Below are 18,848 nucleotides of genomic sequence, written 5' to 3'. Positions count from 1 at the left end.
TAGACCCCTAGCTTGGGAACCTCCATATGCCGCAGGAGCGGCTCTAGAAAAGGCAAAAAAAAAAAAAAGATCCATGGCATGGACTCATTTGCATTTGGTTAGGGAGTGACCTGAGCCACTACCTGTGGATATTTAGTAATTCCTGTAAAATGATCTCTTCGTGAAAAAGAGCCCTGAACAGAAAGCTCACTGCTCCGCCTTCTGCTGCATATCTGACACACCCAATATCGAAAAAGGTCCCTTTTCCCTTTTCCCCATTTTACTTTTTTACAGCTCTTGGAGAAATTTCAATGTAACGGTATATTCTAAAACTTGGGGATATATTTGTTTTTAATTTTTTCGGCCATGCCCACATCATATGAAAGTTCCTAGGCCAGGGATCGAATCCGTGCTACAGCAGCAACCCAGTGACAGTGCCAGATCCTTAACCCACTGTACAAGAAGATAACTCTGTTTTATTTATTTATATATGTTTTCTTTTTTGGCCACCCGATAGCATATGGAGTTCCTGGGCCCAGGATCAGATCCAAGCCACATTTGCAACTGACACCTCAGCTGTGGCAATGCAGGATCCTTAACCTGCTGCAGAGATGTCACTGATCCCCATTGCATCACAGCAGGAACTTTGAGACTCCTTTTTAAACTTTCTTTTAATTGAAGTGAAACTCACATAACATAAAATTAACCATTCTAATGGCATTTAATGCAGCCGCCATTGACAACCACCCCATCAAGTTCAAAAACATTTTTATTTCCCCCAAAGTGGTGATATATGTTTTGCAAATTTCCTTTTCTATGCATTTTTAAAATTTGTTTGGTTTTGGTTTTTAGGACCACACCTGCGGCACATGGAAGTCTCCAGGGTAGGGGTCAAATCAGAGCTGCAGCTGCCCACCTACGCCACAGCCACAAGGGATCTGAGCTGCATGTGAGACCTACACCACGGCTCACAGCAACATTGGATCCTTAACCCAGTGAGAGAGGCCACGGATGGAACCCACATCCTCATGGATACTAGTCAGGTTCATTACCACTGAGCTACAATGGGAACTTCCCAACAGTTCTTTCCATTGTTTAAGAAAGATCATTGACTTCATTTATTAGACCATCATTCATTACCAATGTAATGTTGTAGAACATCCTATCACCCCATTCCCTAGCCTCTAATGCTGGTAACAACCCCCTCATTATTGTGATGCCCCCCAAAAGCCCACACAAACTTCCAGTATTTTCCTCTTGAGAACTAAATATAATTTAGTTCAAAAATAATTTCCCTCCATAATTTTCAAAATGTCCTCTAGGGGGTGACACCATCTTTTTAAGAACTAGGTAGACCCATGACTGACCATCTCCTAAACTGGACTTCTTTACCTCCTGTCTCCTAAATAAATCCAAGGTTGCATTAGCAAGAAAGAAGGTAGAAATAGAGATGGGGTTGGCAGTCAGTAGGATCCAGCACAATGTCTCTCTTTGACCAGTGGTCTCCTTTCTTCCCCAGGGTTTCCAGAGGTTGGAGCCAGCTGCTGGTATTGGCCCACACTCTGCAATGTGTCTTCTCTGCAAAGGACTACTCAAATTAATAACAATAGGGACTACCCGTGACTAGTATCCATGAGGACGTGGGTTTGATCCCTGGCCTCACTCAGTGGGTTAAGGATCCTGCATTGCCATGAGCTGTGGTGTAGGTCACAGCTGCAGCTCGGGTCGACCCCTAGCCTGGGAACTTCCATATGCCATGGGTGTCCCCCCTGAAAAAAGATTACCACTTTTTTTTTTTTAAATGAGGACCACATTATTATTATTATTATTATTATTTTTTGTCTTTTTGCTATTTCTTTGGGCCACTCCCATGGCATATGGAGGTTCCCAGGCTAGGGGTCTAATCGGAGCTGTAGCCACCAGCCTACGCCAGAGCCACAGCAACGCGGGATCTGAGCCACGTCTGCAACCTACACCACAGCTCACGGCAACGCCAGATCGTTAACCTACTGAGCAAGGGCAGGGATCAACCTCATGGTTCCTAGTCGGATTCATTAACCACTGCACCACTGCGCCAGGACGGGAACTCCCAAGATTACCACTTTTAATAGCCAAGGCATGGAAGCAACCTGAATGTTCATCAACAGATGAATGGATAAAGAAGATGTGGTACTGGAGTTCCCGTAGTGGTTAACAAATCCGACTAGGAACCATGAGGTTGCGCATTCAGTCCCCGCCCTTGCTCAGTGTGTTAATGATCCGGTGTGCCGTGAGCTGTGGTGTCGGTTGCAGGCGAGGCTCGGATCCCCCGTTGCTGTGGCTGTGGCGTAGGCTGGTGGCTACAGCTCCGATTGGACCCCTAGCCTGGGAACCTCCATATGCCATGGGTACGGCCCTAAAACAAAACAAAACTACACACCAAAGAAATAGCAAAAAGACAAAAAAAAAAAAAAAAAGGATGTGATCCTATATACAATGAACTGTTACTCAGCCATAAAAAGAATGAAATAAACCATTTGCAGCAATGTGCATGGACCTAAAGATGATCTTACTAAGTGAGGTAAGTCAGAGAGAGACCATTTATACGTGGAATCTAAAAAAATGATACAAGGCTGTACAGCACAGGGAACTGTGTCCAGTCTCTTGGGTTAGAACATGATAGTATAAAAAACGTATAGTATTAAAAAAAAAAAGACAGTATTAAAAAAAGTGTATTTGTACGTGTGGCTGAGTTACTTTGCTGTACAACAGAAATTGAAGTAACATTGTAAACCAGCTATACTTTCATAAAAAGTTTTTTAAAAATATAGTTCTTGTTATGGTTTAAGAACCTGACTTGTATCCATGAGCATGTGGGTTTGATCCCTGGCCTTGGCCCACGGGTTAAGGATCTGGTGTTGGTGCAAGCGGTGGAGTAGGCTGCAGATGACGCTTGGATTTGGCACTGCTGTGGCTGTGATGTAGGAGCAGATCCGATTTGAAATTTGACCCCTAGCTGGGAACTTCCCTGTGTCGTGGGTGTGGCCCCCTAAAAAAAGTGATACAAATGAACTTAATTACAAAATAGAAACAGAGGAACAGACAAAATAAACTTACAGTAACTGTAACAGAGCTCCTGCCCTGTGGGGCCCCTAGGCACACAAGCCTTTCTGTTTTTAGGGAATACGCCTCAGCCTCCATGACCTTCCCTGAGTTCCAAAGGGCAGTGGCTAATCAGGGGAGGGAGGGGATGCAGAGACCAGGGAGGAGCAGTGGAGCCTTGGGGCAGGGTCCTGGTTCCTCCTTAAGGAATATACATAATACATAACAATATCTTTGAGCCTTTCCGTAGAACTAAAACTCTCAAGAAATGGAAGAATTACTCGAAGAAGGATTTTTCATTCTGGGAATGAAGGGGGACCACCAGCACCAGTCCTGGGGCCACTAAACATCTTTTTGTTTGTTTGTTTGTTTGTTTTAGGGCCCCACCCATGGCATATGGAGGTTCTCAGGCTAGGGATTGAGTCAGAGCTGCAGCCACTAGCCTACGCCATAGCCAAGAGCAACATGAGATCTGAGTGGCCGCTGCAACCTACACCACAGCTCACAGCAACATGGGATACTTAAAATCACGGATCAAGGCCAAGGATCTAACTTGCGTCCTCATAGATGCTACTCAGATTCGTTTCCACTGAGCCACGATGGGAACTCCTAAACATCAGCTTTGAAAGACAATACAAGCTTGCCTCTACCCTGATTCTTATCTGTAAGGGCACAGTCTTTAAGGCAGTAGTCTGCTGTGGCCCCCTCTGCCTGGCAAAGCAATAAAGCTATCTTTTTCTCCTTCACCCAAACTCTGTCTCTGCGTTTCTGTTCAGCAATGGTGGACAGAGGCCTGGGTTCAGGCTAGGTTCAAGTCCTAAGTGCTGTCAGTTTCGATACTACACAGAAATGAGAACAAATGAACTTCAACCACATGCCACCAATTAAATGTTAAGTGAAAGAAGCCAGATACCAAAGAGTATGTCTTGTAGATTCTATTTAGATGAGGACATGAAGGCAAAATTAATTTATGAGGTTAGGAATCAGAAGGTCCATTACCTTGGGGGAGGCTGTGACTAGATGGGGCTAGGAGGGGCCTCTGGGTTGGCTTATCATTCTCCATTTCATCATTTAGGTGATTACATAGTATATTCTCTTATCAAGTTGTATAATACTGAACCCAAACCAATAAAAAAGCCAGTTATTTCATCTCCAAAATGGGTTTATCCAGAGACAAATCAGTTGCAATTCAGGATTTACAACTTAAGAGGAACCAGAGGCAAGTCCAAAGAGCAACGGAAGAGAGCCTGGTTTTATAGGGAAAAGGGGCAGTTCCCATTGTGGCTCAGCAGTAAGGAACCAAACTAGTATTCATGATGACTCCGGTTCAATCCCTGACCTCCCTCAGTGGGTTAAGGATCCAGCATTGCCTTGAGATGTGGTGTAGGTCACAGACACAGAACGGATCTGAAGTTGCAGTGGCTGTGGTGTAGGCCAGCAGCTGCAGCTCTGATTCAATGTCTTGCCCAGGAACTTCCAAATGCAGTAGATGCAGCCCTAAAAAGACAAAAAGAAAATAGGTTAATCATTTTACTTTATCAGGAATGCTAATTTCTTCCCTGAAGGAGGTTGTAAATTACCCTGGCAGAGTTTATTTCTAAATTTTATAGTAGGATTAATATAGCATGTGATCTGGCGCCTCTGTCTCCACATCGCTCTCATGCTACAAGAATTTTCTCGGTTCCTGGCATCTAAGTGATCCTTGCCTTGTCAGGGCCTGAAATAAGGTATTTCCTCTGCCTGGAGCTATTTCTTCTTCTTCCGTGTCAGCTTAAACAACCCTGCCCCCCAAAATATTAAGAACCCTTCAGTTACTCTTTAACTTTCAGTTTCTTTCCCCTGGGGCATTATCGATTTTTATATACATAAAGACACTATGTTTCCATCGCCCATCATTGCACTTAGCCATGTAGAAGCTCATAAAGTATCCAACCAAGATCCTCTCTTGAAAATAGGACTGAACAAATTTTTGCAGGAGGCAATGAAATGCCAGCTCTGATTAAAAATCTTTCTGGGCTCTTGCGCGTAATCTTACAACCTCGAGCCAAAAACTTAAGACACTGAGCTTCAGGATACCTATTAAATGGACATAATAGTAGCTTCCTTAGTACAGTTGTGAGGGTTAAACGATTTATCCTTTTATACTGTCGAACCCTGTCAGTGCTCCCAAATCCAGCATTTAAGAGTCTTCCACCTACTACGTTCTAGGTTCTTAAACTCTGCCAAAGCACTACCAAGGCCCGCCCTCTCACACTGCCCAAGGATAACATCCACGACCGAGGTCTCTAATGACGTCATCTCCGGGCCCTTTCGGCTTCATCCTCCGGAAACCTACAACTCCAGGCACCCGGCCACCAGCTTTCGGTTATTTTTTTTTTTCTCCGTAGCTCGAATTCCTTCTCTCCCATTCTTCTGCCTAAACCTTTCGACTCTTCCCGCTGTCTCTCAGGCTGGCAATTCTCTGTTGCCCGCCTGCTCTCAGGCGAATTCCTCAAACTCTCTTACTCTATTAATCGCCTCATCCGCCACACACTTCAGTTCTTTCTGTCTAAATGCTATTACCGCCGCCCGGCCTCACTCGGCTGTTTCCGCCTCCTGTCACCCACCCTTGGCACCGCCTTCGGTTCTTTCCGGATCACCTCGGTTCCTCGTTTCTGCCCACCCCCGCCAGTCCCGACTCGCCTCGGCTATTTCCGGCTCCCCGGGCCTTCCCATTCTTTCTCTAGCTCCACCCACATCGACACCTTCGGCCTTTTCCGCCGCCCTTCGTGTCTCAGCTCCACGTGACACAGCCTCCCTGCTCCCCCTCCCACCTCGCCCTTCCTCCCGCCTCAGCCTCTGGGCTTATCCGGGCCGAGCCGCCATTTTGTGTGAATTTCTGACTGCGGCGGAGGCCGGGCAGCTGGGGCACCTAGGGCGGGCGGGCAGACAGACAGTCGGCCCGTCTCCGCGGCCCGTCTCCTTCCCCTAAAATCCTTTTTTTTTTTTTTTTTTTTTTTAAATCCCCTTTGCTCGCTCTCCTCTTCTCCCCTTCCCCCTCGCTTGCTCCATCGCGCGCGGCCCGCGCTAATTACACCGAACCACCCACCAGTGTCCGTGTCCTCCGGGTCTCCGACCCTCCCCCGGGCCCGCGAGGGGGTGTGTGTGTGGGGGGGGCCCTCTCGCCCCAATGAGGGCCCCGCGCCCGTGAGCGAGTGAACCTAGAGGCGGGCTGCGGAGAAAGCAGGCGGCGAGCGGCCCTCTGAGGCCAAGGCCGCGCGGCCTACGCGGAGGTCGGCGCAGAGGTGATTCCGAAACCGAAAAAATATATACTCATTCCTGTCAGGAGCCCTCCGAGCTGAAGTGTGCCCCTCCCGCCACGCCCAAGCAGTCCTTTTTCGTGCATTAACATCCCCTCCCCCCCAAAGGAACTATGGAGGCCGCGCCCGGGACCCCCCCGCCGCCGCCATCAGAGTCGCCGCCGCCGCCATCGCCGCCACTGCCATCAACGCCTTCGCCTCCTCCGTGTTCCCCCGACGCCTGCCCGGCCACCCCGCACCTCCTCCACCACCGCCTCCCGCTCCCTGACGACAGGTCAGGCCCCCGGCCCGGCCGGGGCAGCGTCCCCGGGGGGAGGAAGAGGAGGAGGAGGAGGAAGGGGGGAGGCCGCCATGTTGGGCCGGGCCACGGAGGAGGAGGAGGAGGAGGAGGAGGAAGGGCGGGGTCGGTGGGTGTCTCTCGCTCGCTCGCTCTTTCTCGCTTGCTTTCTCTCCTGGCCTCATGCGTTTCCCCCCCCTCGCGGCGCTCGCCCGCTCTCCCTCGCTCTCGCTCTGTCTTTTTTGGGCGCCATGCTGAGGGGAAGGTGAGGAGGCGCCCCCCGGACCCCCCGCGCCCGCCCGCCCGCCCTGGGGAGGGGGCGCCGAGGGGGGCTTCGGAGGCCCACTGGGGTCCTGGCTGCCCCTGCGCCCGGAGCTGGCAGCCTCGGGCCCGCCTGCCCGTCGCCTGGCTTCGGGGAAGGGGTTGGGGGAGGGGCTCCCGGACCTTTTTGGGGGAGATCTCGAGCCACAGCCCCGCTCTTAGGGGTTTGGAGTTGGGGGTCTCCCAGCCCCCCGCAATATCCTTTCTCCTGGGGGAGGTGTGCCCTGCCCTTTTTGGAGAGGTCCCCTAGCTTTCGTAGGAGGCAGAAAGTGGGGGTTCGTTCACGTCTTTATCCATCCTAACGGGGGGGTTCCCTTTCGGTGGGGGCTCTAGGACTTTTGGCGGGAGGTGTTTCCGAGCTGTTCCCTAGAGGGCAGAACTGGGGGGATCTCTAGCCCCCTTTCGAAGCCCCTGCCTCTCTGTGGGGGAGAGGAAGCCCATGTCTTTTCGTTAAAGGGAAGGGTCCTCCTGCTTTTTGTAGGTAGGTGATGCGTTTAGGGGAGGGAGCTGGTGAGGTTAGGTTTCCCTGCCCTGGAGAGGAGAGGAAGTTGCTCCCCTCTTTCTTGTGGGGGGTCCCTCTTCTTTCGAGCTAAAACGGGGCGCCATCCCTTCCGGGAGAGAAAACGAGGTTTCCTTGCGCCTTGGCAGAGGGCGAAAGGGAGCGCCCCCTTTGCCTTTAGTAAGTGCGAAATGGGTTCGCCTCCTGCCCTTCTCTGGAGGGAGGGTGATAAGGGGGCCAGCCCGGCGCGTTTCAGCGCGAGCTGGGGCCCCGTGTTCCCTGCTCCAGCAGAAGGTCGGGGTGCAGGGTTCGCCCACACTTTCCCGTTGGGGCAGGGGAAGAGGTGGCTAGAGTGTGGCATTGGAAGTGGTGGAAGGGTTTCAGGCGACAGGCAAGTGAGGCTTGGAGGAGTGGGGGTGGGGAGGGGAAGAGAAGGCGCTGGACAGATGGCTGCCCCGTCGCAGCCCGGGGCTGGGGAGGACCCTCCCTTAGACAGGGGTCTTAGCTAGGGCTTCCCTGCCAGGCACCACGGCCCCTTCTCCCCACTCCCACCTCCCCCGTTTCCCTTTCTCCTTCACAGACCATACTTTGCCTTTTAAAAGAAATGCCACCCACATTCAGAGACACAAGTGCAGCAGTTTGGTGAGCTTTTACAAAAATTTTTTTTTTGTTTTGTTCTGTTTTGTTCTAATTAAATGTATCATCCTGGGAATCGCAGCCCATCGCAGCCTGACTCCAGTTCAAGGAAATAAACAGATTAGCAAAGGTCTGTTCGCTAAACCCACGTTGGGCTTCCGGGCCCCCTCTTGGGGGCAGGTGCATTACTCAAAGGTGCTTACACGCTTTATTCGACCTCTAAGGAGTTCTCTTATGTCAGAAGTGTATGTCTTACAATGGGTTGGGATGGTAAGTAGCCTCTTTTATTGAGTAATTCAATTATCTCCCTCTTTTTGTCCCTTTCCTGCCTGCCTTCCTCCTCGCCTTTAGACCAAAGTGATGCTTGAGAGAGTGAATTTATATGTTCGAATCAGGATTCTAACCCTGTTGAGCCCTTTTAGACTTGCACATCCTTTTCAATGTTTAATATTTAAAATTTAATGTACACAGTTTTTTTTTTTTTTTTCAAGAAAAAAGTGTATTACTGTAACATGACAAAAACCTATGTAAAAGGCCCCTGTGTTTTCAAGCCCTTGGCATCCCTCTTGCCATGTCAATCCATTGCTTTGTCTCCAGCCTTCATCTTTGAAGAAAGTGGATACTTCAGGTCCATTTGTGGGAGACAAGGTTACTGAATTTGATTTATGATACTTACGTTCAAGTTAATGTTCTCCTTCCCTTTGCCCCCCCCCAAGAGATTGTGGTTCAAGTAGATCCAATTTTCTCATTTGACTCCAATGTCTCTTATGGTGATGGACGTTTAAATTAAGCAAGTCATTTGTAAAGTACTGTTTAAGCACCAAATCTGTAAAGTGTGTCAAGCCTCAGTCTCCTCTCCCTGTCTCCACTGTTCCTTTGTTCGAAAGCACATGCCTGACCGTGAAAAGTTGATGCAAACGTGTTACACGCCCAGCCATGGTGGAGAGAACACTTCCTCTGACCCCCAGTACCCCCTCCTCTCCTACGTGTACAAGGAAAAAACAGCAACAGAAATGACTTGCAGAACCAAACACTGCTTCTGATGTGTTTTACAAGCATAAGTTCTTCCGTTAAAAGACAAAACACGTTGAAGTTCCATTTTCCCTCTTGCCCACTTTTGGTCCCTGACATACTTTGTTAGAGAAAACTTTTTAGCACACAGCTCTCTTCCCCTGCAAAAGATCCTGTTTCCTCTTTTTCCATTCTTAGATGAAAGTAAGTCCACTGACACTTAGACGAGGAAACATGTAAACTGCAGTTCCGTGGGCCAGTTGTTTTGATCTTCCTCTCAACATGTTCACAACTTAACTGCTGTGGTGATCTTAGGTATGAAAATCATTTGTGGGAGGAAGAATGGTCCACACAGTCCAGTAGTCTGCAAAAAATGTCTGAAGCACAAACTGAACACACCATCCAGTGCGCAGAGTCAGCAGCAGATGCTTTGCATTTATTTGGAGTTACCCATCCTTTGTGAAATTCCTCCTCCAGGAGCCAAGTGCAGAAACTGGACGCTAACAGATGAACCTTCCAAGTGTCAAGGGCTACTGAGTTGTGGAAGGATGCCTTTTTAACTTTATTGTTAAAATGAAATGTGAAGGAAATGGAATTTTTCTTGTGAGTGAAAATTTTAGCAGTCATTAATTTTTAAATATTTTAAAACGCTCAGGCATACCAGCACAATGGTTTATTGTTTTTTCTTCTAAAGGAATCTCATCCATCACATCCAAGCAGCCCCAATAATGATGTCAAACTGAATTTCAGTAGTCTTTGTTTTTGAAATGTCACAGTACTACCTTTCCCCCCAAACTGATGTACCAGTATTAGTTAAAATTCAAATTAATGGATGTTGCAAAAAAAAAAAAAAAAAAGGGTGTCGCTCAGAATCCCTGATTTAACAGCAGCTCTTACACACTTGTAATCTTTAACATTTTTGTGTTCTCTGGGGAGAGAATTAATCTGAAAGCAAGCAAAAGTCTCCCAGTAGAAACAAAATCACTTATGAAAATATGTTTATTCTGCCCAGAAACCCCTTTATTTTTTACTCCCCTCAGATTTGCTCTTCAGAAGAAAAAATGATTCCTCCAAAGGGCTTTCTAATTCACTTTCTGTACTATCTCCCAGCTAGGGTTTCTCTTTGCTCTGAAGGTTAAATTTTGATTCTTGACAAGCCATTATTTTTTTAAAGTAGAGCTTAGCTATTTTAGAAAACCACCTCTATGGCTTTTCTTCAGCCTTTAGCCGGGAAGACTGATCCCTAGGGAAAGTTGTTTGGCGCCTGTAGGAGTGGAGCCTTTCTCAGCTGTTGACTGGCAGGTTAGAGACGGATGGATGGTTGGGTCTGAGGTTGTACTTTTCCATCCAGTTGAATGTGGACAATTTCATATTGGGCTGGTTTGTCGTTGAATAGTACCGCCATCTCTGCTTCTTTCTCTTAGATCTTTTCCCTTCCCTGATAGAAAAATGGAGGTCTCAGGGTTGCTCTGTTTGTTGTTCACTTCCATTTTTGTGGGTATGAAGTCCCTAGAACCAGGTCTCATCATATAGGCCAGATCCAGTTACAGTAAATAATTGCTAATGAAACTATTTCCAGGCGCTTCAGGTCAAACCATGTTTCAGAGAACCTAATTTTGGCCCCTATAAAAGGTATTTTTTAGTACTAGAACAACTGGTTCTGATGCAGTTTAGGAGGTTAGGAGAAAATAATCCAGAGCAAATAGTGAAGTGGCCGAGTTAGAAATGAGCAACGGGCTCACGTGTACTTTCGCAGTATAACTGGTGACACAGTAGGAAAAAAAAAAGGATGGTTTCTGAGATTTCTGGCAGTTGGTATTTAATAAGCCGATTCAAAGACCCATAGGCGTGATCTGTTCATTGTTTGAGGGAATCCTGGTAAGTTTGAGGTTGGTTTCAGAGCTGAAACCCAGTGGAAAGAATGGAAAAGCTGCCTGTCTGTCTGGTTGGCATCTAAAGTTCATTTGGGTAAGTTAAGGTAAAGCAGATTGTTTTGTGGGGAGCCAGATTTCCTGGATTTGGCTTTCCAGATTCATCAGCCTAGTCCTTGTTATGTATCTCTTTTGCTTTTGGTTTTTTGCTTTTTTTAGTAACAATATGAGGTCCCACGGGCAGTTTTTAAATGAATTCCTAACAGTTGCTGAATGAAGACATAGTCTCTTGGTTGGTGTCGTAGACATAGTTGCATTGTGCTATTGGAACAGTTTTCTTTTTTCTTTTTTTTTTTTTGTGGTGAGCAGTGCACATATTATTTGCTCAGAGCAGAGTTTGCTTCTGCTGGCCAAATTGCTCTGGATAGAGGATCTCTCTCGGATGTGTTTTTTGTTGTTGTTATTTCTTAGCTGTGTGAACTGGTGACTCAGCTTGCTGTTGGTAAGGGAACAGGTGACATCTTTTGAACATGGAAGGTGGCAACAGGATATGAAGGAACAGTGTGGGCTCCGGGGGCAGATAAGATTGTGTCTCGGCCTGGCTCTCTGTGCAGTGGGCACTGAGGATAACGTCCTTCTCTTGGGGTCATTGTGATCAAATGGGCATATGCAGGACACCCACACAATGCCTGGCATTCGGAGTCTTAGTTTATCTCCTGCCATCTGTACTAGAGAAAAATTCTAAACAGAATTTACAGTCTGGTGTGTAAACAGAAATGAGTAACATCTGTTTTGAAGGAAGTCAATTTATCTTTCACCTCTTAGGTTTTTGGTCAGCGTATTTAATTAACTGCAAAGAGCCAGTCGGGGTTAAAACTCAGTGGAGGAGCTCCCGATGTGACACAGTGGGATCGGTGGCATCTTGGGTGCACGGGGATGCAGGTTAGATCCCCTCCTGGCCACAGAGGGTTAAGCTGAGTCTTAGGTCACAACAACAGCTCCAATCTGATCCCTGGCCTGGGAACTCCAGTTGCCAAAAAAGAAAAAGCAAAAAACTCAGTGGGAGCCATCTTCAGGCATGTCTTGCTTGCCAGTGTCCTTAGTAGAATATGCTAGAACAGTCACTGTCTTGAGCTGGGGCTGGCTCCCTTCCCCTGTGGATCTTTTGCAATTAGGATCAGGGCTGCAACCTTGGTGGGCCTCCTGAGAGCTGGGAGACCAGGGCTCTGGCCCCTCCCCCACTGCTACCGTGTCAGCTCCCCTTCAGCTAGTCCTTGACTCTCCCCAGAGTCTCTGAGAGAGATGAGTGAGGTCTGTCCCAGCTCCAGGATTTTCCCACCCCTTGGTGATTTGGCTGAGTCAGTTCAGGTTGTGTTCATTCAGCAGCCAGGCATGTCCCATGTTTTTCTTGTAGTGGAGCAGTTTTTGCAGTGTTCTAGGAGCTCTTCTCCCTCAGGACTCTATTTAGAGTTGGGCAGAGGTTGGCACCGCCTTTACCAGGCTTCATGTTACCTTCTGGTGTCTGCCTACCTTCTGCAGCTTCTGGCCACTGTGAGAGTTTGTTGCTGCTACTGCGGCTCCTGATGATACCCAGCTGCAAGGCAGGCCTTAAAAGTGAAGTGTAAAGAGACAGGTTGCGGGGGATGGGCTGGCGTTTGGGATGGAAAGTCTGTAAAATTGGGTTAAGATGATTGTTGTACAGCTATAAGTATGATAAAATTTATTGAGTTAAAAAAAAGACTTTTAGGGTTAGGCTAAGTGGCTAGATTCCAGGCAGACCCATCAGTGAAACCTTGGCTCAGCAGCTGAGTTCTGAGCTGGTTCCCTTGTCCTACTTGTCCCTGTTGTGTGGTCCCAGAAACCTGTAAAGCTTAATACAGCATGGATGCTGCCTGCTCCATGCACACTAGGCTGGCTCTATTCTGGTAGAGAGGTGGTGGGGAGTGTTGGATGGCTGTGGATATGGCTGTCAGGCAGGTTGGATGTGACCGGTGAGTTATTCAACTGCTAACCTGGCCTTCCCAAAGGTGTGACAGTACCTCTTGGGCCCTGTCACGTGAAGGTCAAAGATTACCCGCCAGGGGCCGAGTGCCTCTCATGCATTAGCTCACTTCAGCCCTATGCCAAGAAACTGAAACAGAGATGAGGTCACTAGTTGAAGGTCACAGAGCTACTGGGTGCAGTGGCACCTAGAACCTCGGGTATACCCAGACCTGAGCTCTGTACCCCCGTGCTGTCCTGGATCTGGTAGGATGTTTTTCAGACTGCAGTATACAGGCATTAGTGGGATGTGACGTCCATTTATTGATTTGCCTCCTGCATTTGGAAAACACAAAGTGGAAGAGGATAGAGAGAGCAGTGTGCCGCGAAGGTTCACTGTGGCTTTGTGAACGTTCTTTGAGAGAAATGCAGAGGAGGAGATGTGGGTCAAGGTCAAAATTTGAAAGCCACTGCAGATAGGACAGGGAGCAGCAGACGTTGGCTTTTTAAGTGCTGTTTTATTGGAACATTCGTTTATATCGCCTCTGGCTGCTTTTGTGCCAGATAGCGGAGTTGAGTAATGAGGACAGAGACTGTATGGCCCACAAAGCCTAAAATATTTCGTTTTTTGCCCTGCAAGAAAAAGTTTGCTGGCCTCTGCGCTGGGAAGATGGGCCTGGTCCCAGGAGTGCCTGTACAGCACAGCAGACACCGTGGTTATTTTTATTGTAGTGGTGGAGGTGGTGGGGGAGACTGGGAGGGAACTTTCAGGTGGTCCCCAGGGAGAGTGGGGGTGTGCTCCTGCCCCTCCATAGCTTGCGGAGGTTCCATCATCGCTGTGTTCACTCCTTCCAGTGGATGAAGGAAGCCAAGCCCAGGCTTTTGAACCTGTAAATCAAAGGGATTTTCATTCATTAGAAGTAACTGGAGACCTCTTGAAGCCCAGAGTGGAAGGGATGGCAGCTAACACATCCCTGCTATGGCCCAACCCAAGGGATCTGGGCCCAGACATGAGCGAGTGTCACTTGGCTAAATGTCTACTGCAGGTGGCTTTGGATTATTGCCCTCCTCATTTTCCTAACAGACACTAGGGCTTAGGTTTCCTTGGGATTCCAGGCCCTGCCATTGCACGGGCCACCAGAGCAGTCCAGGAAGCACAACCTTTCTGCAGCAGAGGGGGATTGCAGCCCTGAGGTGACTGACTGGCAGCCACTTTCATCTGCTCTGCTGATGCACCCGTCACATAGGAGCTCTTGACATTTACCCCCTGGCCTGTCAGGAACCTCTCAAGAAACACTTGGTGACTGACTTTTCGACTGAAAACAGCCCCTCAGTTGACATCTAGAGTTTTAAGTTAACTAGGTGGCTGCCTGGGAAATAGTCCACTGTCTGTGAAATTGACGAAGAGGGTGTGGGTAGCTGAGACGGATGGCTTGTTTGTGTGGAACTGACCTCAAGCACCCGCCCAGTCTGTACCTGGCCCTGTGCTGGGCCCTTGGAAGCTTAGGGATGATGGTCCGCCTCCTTCTGCTCCGCCCTCCAGGAGCCCACAGTTGACTGGAAAGTAACAAATAATTGTGTACAGATAATTACGAACAAGAAATCTTTGTGTTCCAGGCCAGGTCTCTTTTAAGAGGAAAATGTTAATACGTTGTTTTGGTTGAATAGAACCAAATTGATTCCTCTGAAAAAATTACAAACAGGAAGTCTTAGTTCACAAGCTTCATGGTTAGATTTTCCTTTCTGGAATCAGAAGTAATCCCTCTTTGGGTGAGAACCAGCGTCTTCCCAGCTGTAAGCAATCCAAAGTGTGCTTGGCCTGAGAAGGTGCTTAGGAAATTCTTTGTTGCTGAGAAGCAAATTTCAGAGGTTCATCTGACAGGAAGAACTTGGATCAGAGAAATACCTTTATCAAGAGCATGGCTGTTTTCAGAGTGAGTGGGAGTAGAAGAGCTACTTGAGCAAAGAAAAGGATGCTTTGACTCAGATTCCCCAGGCAGGCCAGGTTTTTTTCTTGGTCAGTTTGTTTTAAGCTCTTTAGAAATGTTCTACCCAAGAGGTTTGTGTGGTTGGACAAACCCCAGTGTGGATGCCTCTCGCTTGGGGATGGAATGTTCCTTCTAGTGTTAGAGGACTGTGGGATGTTCTTCCCTTGGATTCTGGTTGCTTTCTGTCCATCTTGGGATAGGTCCTGTTTGGTTTTTTGCTGGGATTCCTTGAAACTTTCTGGGTACCTCTTAATCCCTAAACTATCCAAGTGTTCTTTGGTTGTATCTTTGAATGTCCCAATTCCATTTAGCTGAGTTTGGAAGGCCTGGATTAGCTTTGTATCTTTGCACGTTGACAGTTTTTACTCCTAGGCATTTATTCTGGGCCAGATTGGTGCTAAACACTTGGTTTGCACAGTCTCAGGAAACTCCCCCATGGGATATATATTCATTCTGGAGGTTCCTTTACTGCCTTCCCTTCACAGTTGAAACTGGGGCACAGAGAGGGTTTAAGGAATTTGCCCAGCATTTTAGTATCTCACTTTGGCTTTTTTTTTTTTTTTTTTTTAGGGTTGTACCTGCCCCACATGTAAGTTCCCAGGCTAGGGGTTGAATCAGAGCTGCAGCTGCTGGCCTACACCACAGCCATAGCAGTGTGGGAATCCAAGCCACATTTGCGACCTGTGCTCAGCCTTTGTCACAATACTGGATCCTTAGCCTGCTACACCACAGTGGGAACTCCACTTTGGCATTTTTTGCAGTACTGTTTCCTTTCATCGGTTTTCTGTGCCTATGTGTTGTTTTGTGTTCCCTTGCCCTGTTATGTAAATTGTTCTTTTTTAGCTAATTTCTAATTGTCTTTAGAGTTGAGGTTAAGAGCTGGGCCTGGAGTCAGAAAGTCCTGGGCTCAAGTTCCAGTTCTTCTTCCTGATGTGACCCTCTGGGCAAATTTCTTCCATCTCTGGGCTCAGTTTCCCTGTCTGTAAAATGGGGATACTAGCAAACTGCTACTGTGTAAGTTTGTTAATGCGTCGCAGTGACATTGGAGGGCCCAGCAGTGTGGTGCTTACCATAGAAATTGCTGCTCAGGGTGTTAGTAATGAATGTTTCCCACTGTTCTTGGACATATAAAGACCCTGAGGTACGCAGGCAGGTTTTATAGTCGAAACCACAGCGGAGAGATGAGGCCTTGGTGAGGGCTGGCCAAGGCCCCCACCTTGGACTCCAGCTCTTTCTTTTTTTTTTTTTTTTTGTCTTTTTAGGGCTGCACCCGCGGCATATGGAGGTTCCCAGGCTAGGGGTCTAATCAGAGCTGTTGCCTCCAGTCTGCACCACAGCCACAGCAACACGAGATCCGAGCCACATCTGCAACCTATACCACAGCTCACAGCAACGCCGGATCCTTAACCCACTGAGCAAGGGCAGGGATTGAACCTGCAACCTCGTGGTTCCTAGTCGGATTCATTTCCCAGGACGGGGAACTCCCGACTCCAGCTCTAAGCTGGGGACATTAACTTCTCGAGGCCCTTAACAACCTTTCCTCCCTTTACGGAGAGGTTTTCCCCCCCAGGGCATCTTTTTTCTCTTTTAACTTTTTGTTAGGAAAGTTTTCTAACATATTTAAGAGAAAATAGTAGCATGGTCTGCCATAGATCCATCACCAGTTTCAGCAGTTGTACTCATTTTGCCAGTTTTTGTTCATCTTACTACCTCCCCCATCCCCCTTGAATATTTTATTTTATTATGATTTTTGGCGATGTCCATGGCATGTGGAAACTCCTGGGCTAGAGGTTGAACCTGTGCCACAGCAGCGACCTGAGCTGCTGCAGTGACAATACTGGATCCTTAACCCACTGCACTGCAAGGGAACTCCCCTGTTAAGTATTTTAAAGCACATCCCAGTTCTCATCTCATTATACCCATACATTCTGCAGTATGAATCTTTAACTTGAATATATTTTTTTAGCATAACCACAAAACCATAATCATGCCTAACACAATTAACAATAATTTCTCAGTATCTTAAATACCCAGTCCAGGTTGTAATTTCTCTAATTCCCCCCACATCGACCTCTGCCTGTAGGTGTTCGTGTCCGAGTCCTGGTGCGGGGAGGCCATTTTGCTTCCACTGAAGTGAGAGGTTCGGGGTGCAGCTTAGGCTTCTCTTCTTCCATGATGGTTGGTTTGTGCCTGCTGCTCAGGTGGTGTCCACGATGTGGGCACACTGCCATGGAAATGCTGTGGTGTCACAGAGCCAGTGATGACCACACCTGAGAATGTTGAGGGAGAGGGAGGCATAGCGCCCATTTGCTCTTGATTTGTGATTGATGAACCTAGGTAGTAAGGACACTGAAAAACATGTGCAAGACCCAGAGGTTTATTTCAAGAATGTCCTGCCTCTGAAAGCCCCTCAGTGAGGTGCCCCCACCCCTGGCTGTGGGTGCTTCACCGCGGCCTAAATCGAGGGGGAAGGTGTTGGGGGCCTTCCTCAGGCGTGAGCCCTGAACCAGTTTTGTGAAGGAGAGGCTCTGAGCCTTTACTCGTAGTAAATGACTGTCCCATAGAGTTGGATTTGGGGATCCTAGGCCTTTGGTTAAACATTTGAAGAGGCGGAGCCTCCTTGTAATTTTGGTAATTTTGTGCCTAGTTAATGGTCATTCAAAGCCTACCCAGGCAATTTGTTGAGAGTTTGGGCAGTTAATGACCATAACCCTGACCTTCCCATTAACCTAGCTGCCTCTGGTCAAGGGCTCTCATGATCTTCAGGTAACAGCCACTGCTCGCATGGGTTTTCATCTTTTTTGGTTTTTGCCTCTCTCCCGCTCTTGCTCTCGCTCTCTCATTTTGTAAACCAGGTAGATCCATAAAGCCAGGCCCCTTTTTGTTTCCATCCAGCTCTCTTGTCTAAGGAATTTTTATGTTGCCAAACTTCATTTTTGTAAGAGACCTTTGTCCCTTTTTCCCGGGGCTCAACTCTCCCTGTGCCTTTTCCTCCTGGTCAGCTCCATGGCTCCTTTCTCGTACCACCTAGGTGAGAGCTGAGGAGAGGAGATGCCAGTAGGAGTTACTGGGAGAGGACAGTGCATGCATGGACAGGCCAAGGATAGTGCGGAGTTGGCTGTAGCTTCTCCACAGAGAAACTGCTTCCGGGAAGCATTCCAGCTGGTTTAGGGTTATCCATGTAGAAGGGTGCTCATATTAGCTGCTGCTTAGTATCAGAGCTGCTGTTTGTCTGGTACTTATTTGTGCCTGTCCCCATGTCAGGAGCTTTGTTCCTGTTGTCTCATTTAACCCTCACAACCCCTTGAGGTAGGTACTCTACAGAATCCATTCTACAGATGAGAAAACCAAGGCTCAGGTTCCCCACCAAGAGCTCAGGCTAGGAAAGACGCAGAGCCAGTTGAATCATTTGGTCTGAAGAAAGAAGCAGGATGCCCACTTGTGTAGACTGGAGGGTGGGGCCAGTCTACTTTACTTTAAAGCCTGAGGTTTTTTTATGGTACTGTTGTTGCCAAACCCACGGTACGCGATGAACCTAAGTCGTCCGTGGCCCGTGGGATTGGCCCCGTAGGCATTCCTTAGAATGGGCACCCAGAGCTCATCTTTGACCCAGGAAAACAAGCTGGCCATCCCCAGCTCTACATGTGGAACTTTAAATGCCCTGGATGCTTAGTCCAGGAGGCACAAGGCAGAACTAACCCTCGGCAAGGCAGCAGCCTTTGCCCATGTCCTCCTGAGCTCCAGTTCCTAGTTGGTCTCCTGGTGCCCTGATGTCTCTGGCCGGTCGGCCCAACACCTTGCCAGTCCAGGCTCTGGGAATCGGGCGGTCTCTGCCCAGGCCAGCCTTTCAGCGTTTCTCCTGCGGGCTTGTCTCAAGAGGGTTTGGCACGTCTAGATTGAAATGAT

The 18,848-nt window shown here is 48.1% G+C and overlaps 1 protein-coding gene across 1 annotated transcript in view; it reads left to right on the top strand.

Moving 5' to 3' along the window:
• Positions 4,718 to 18,848, top strand: part of ZC3H4 (zinc finger CCCH-type containing 4) — a 43,772-nt gene continuing 29,641 nt past the window's right edge. The window contains 2 exon segments of the mRNA XM_005664626.3: positions 4,718 to 5,424; positions 6,468 to 6,633. Of these exon segments, the coding sequence (XP_005664683.3) occupies positions 5,349 to 5,424; positions 6,468 to 6,633 (242 nt within the window). The 5' untranslated portion in view covers positions 4,718 to 5,348.

Source organism: Sus scrofa, chromosome 6 (assembly GCF_000003025.6).
Source record: "Sus scrofa isolate TJ Tabasco breed Duroc chromosome 6, Sscrofa11.1, whole genome shotgun sequence".
In the NCBI taxonomy this organism is placed as follows: domain Eukaryota; kingdom Metazoa; phylum Chordata; class Mammalia; order Artiodactyla; family Suidae; genus Sus; species Sus scrofa.
Note: the sequence above shows the minus strand (reverse complement) of the source record. Positions and strands in the feature narration are given on the sequence as shown.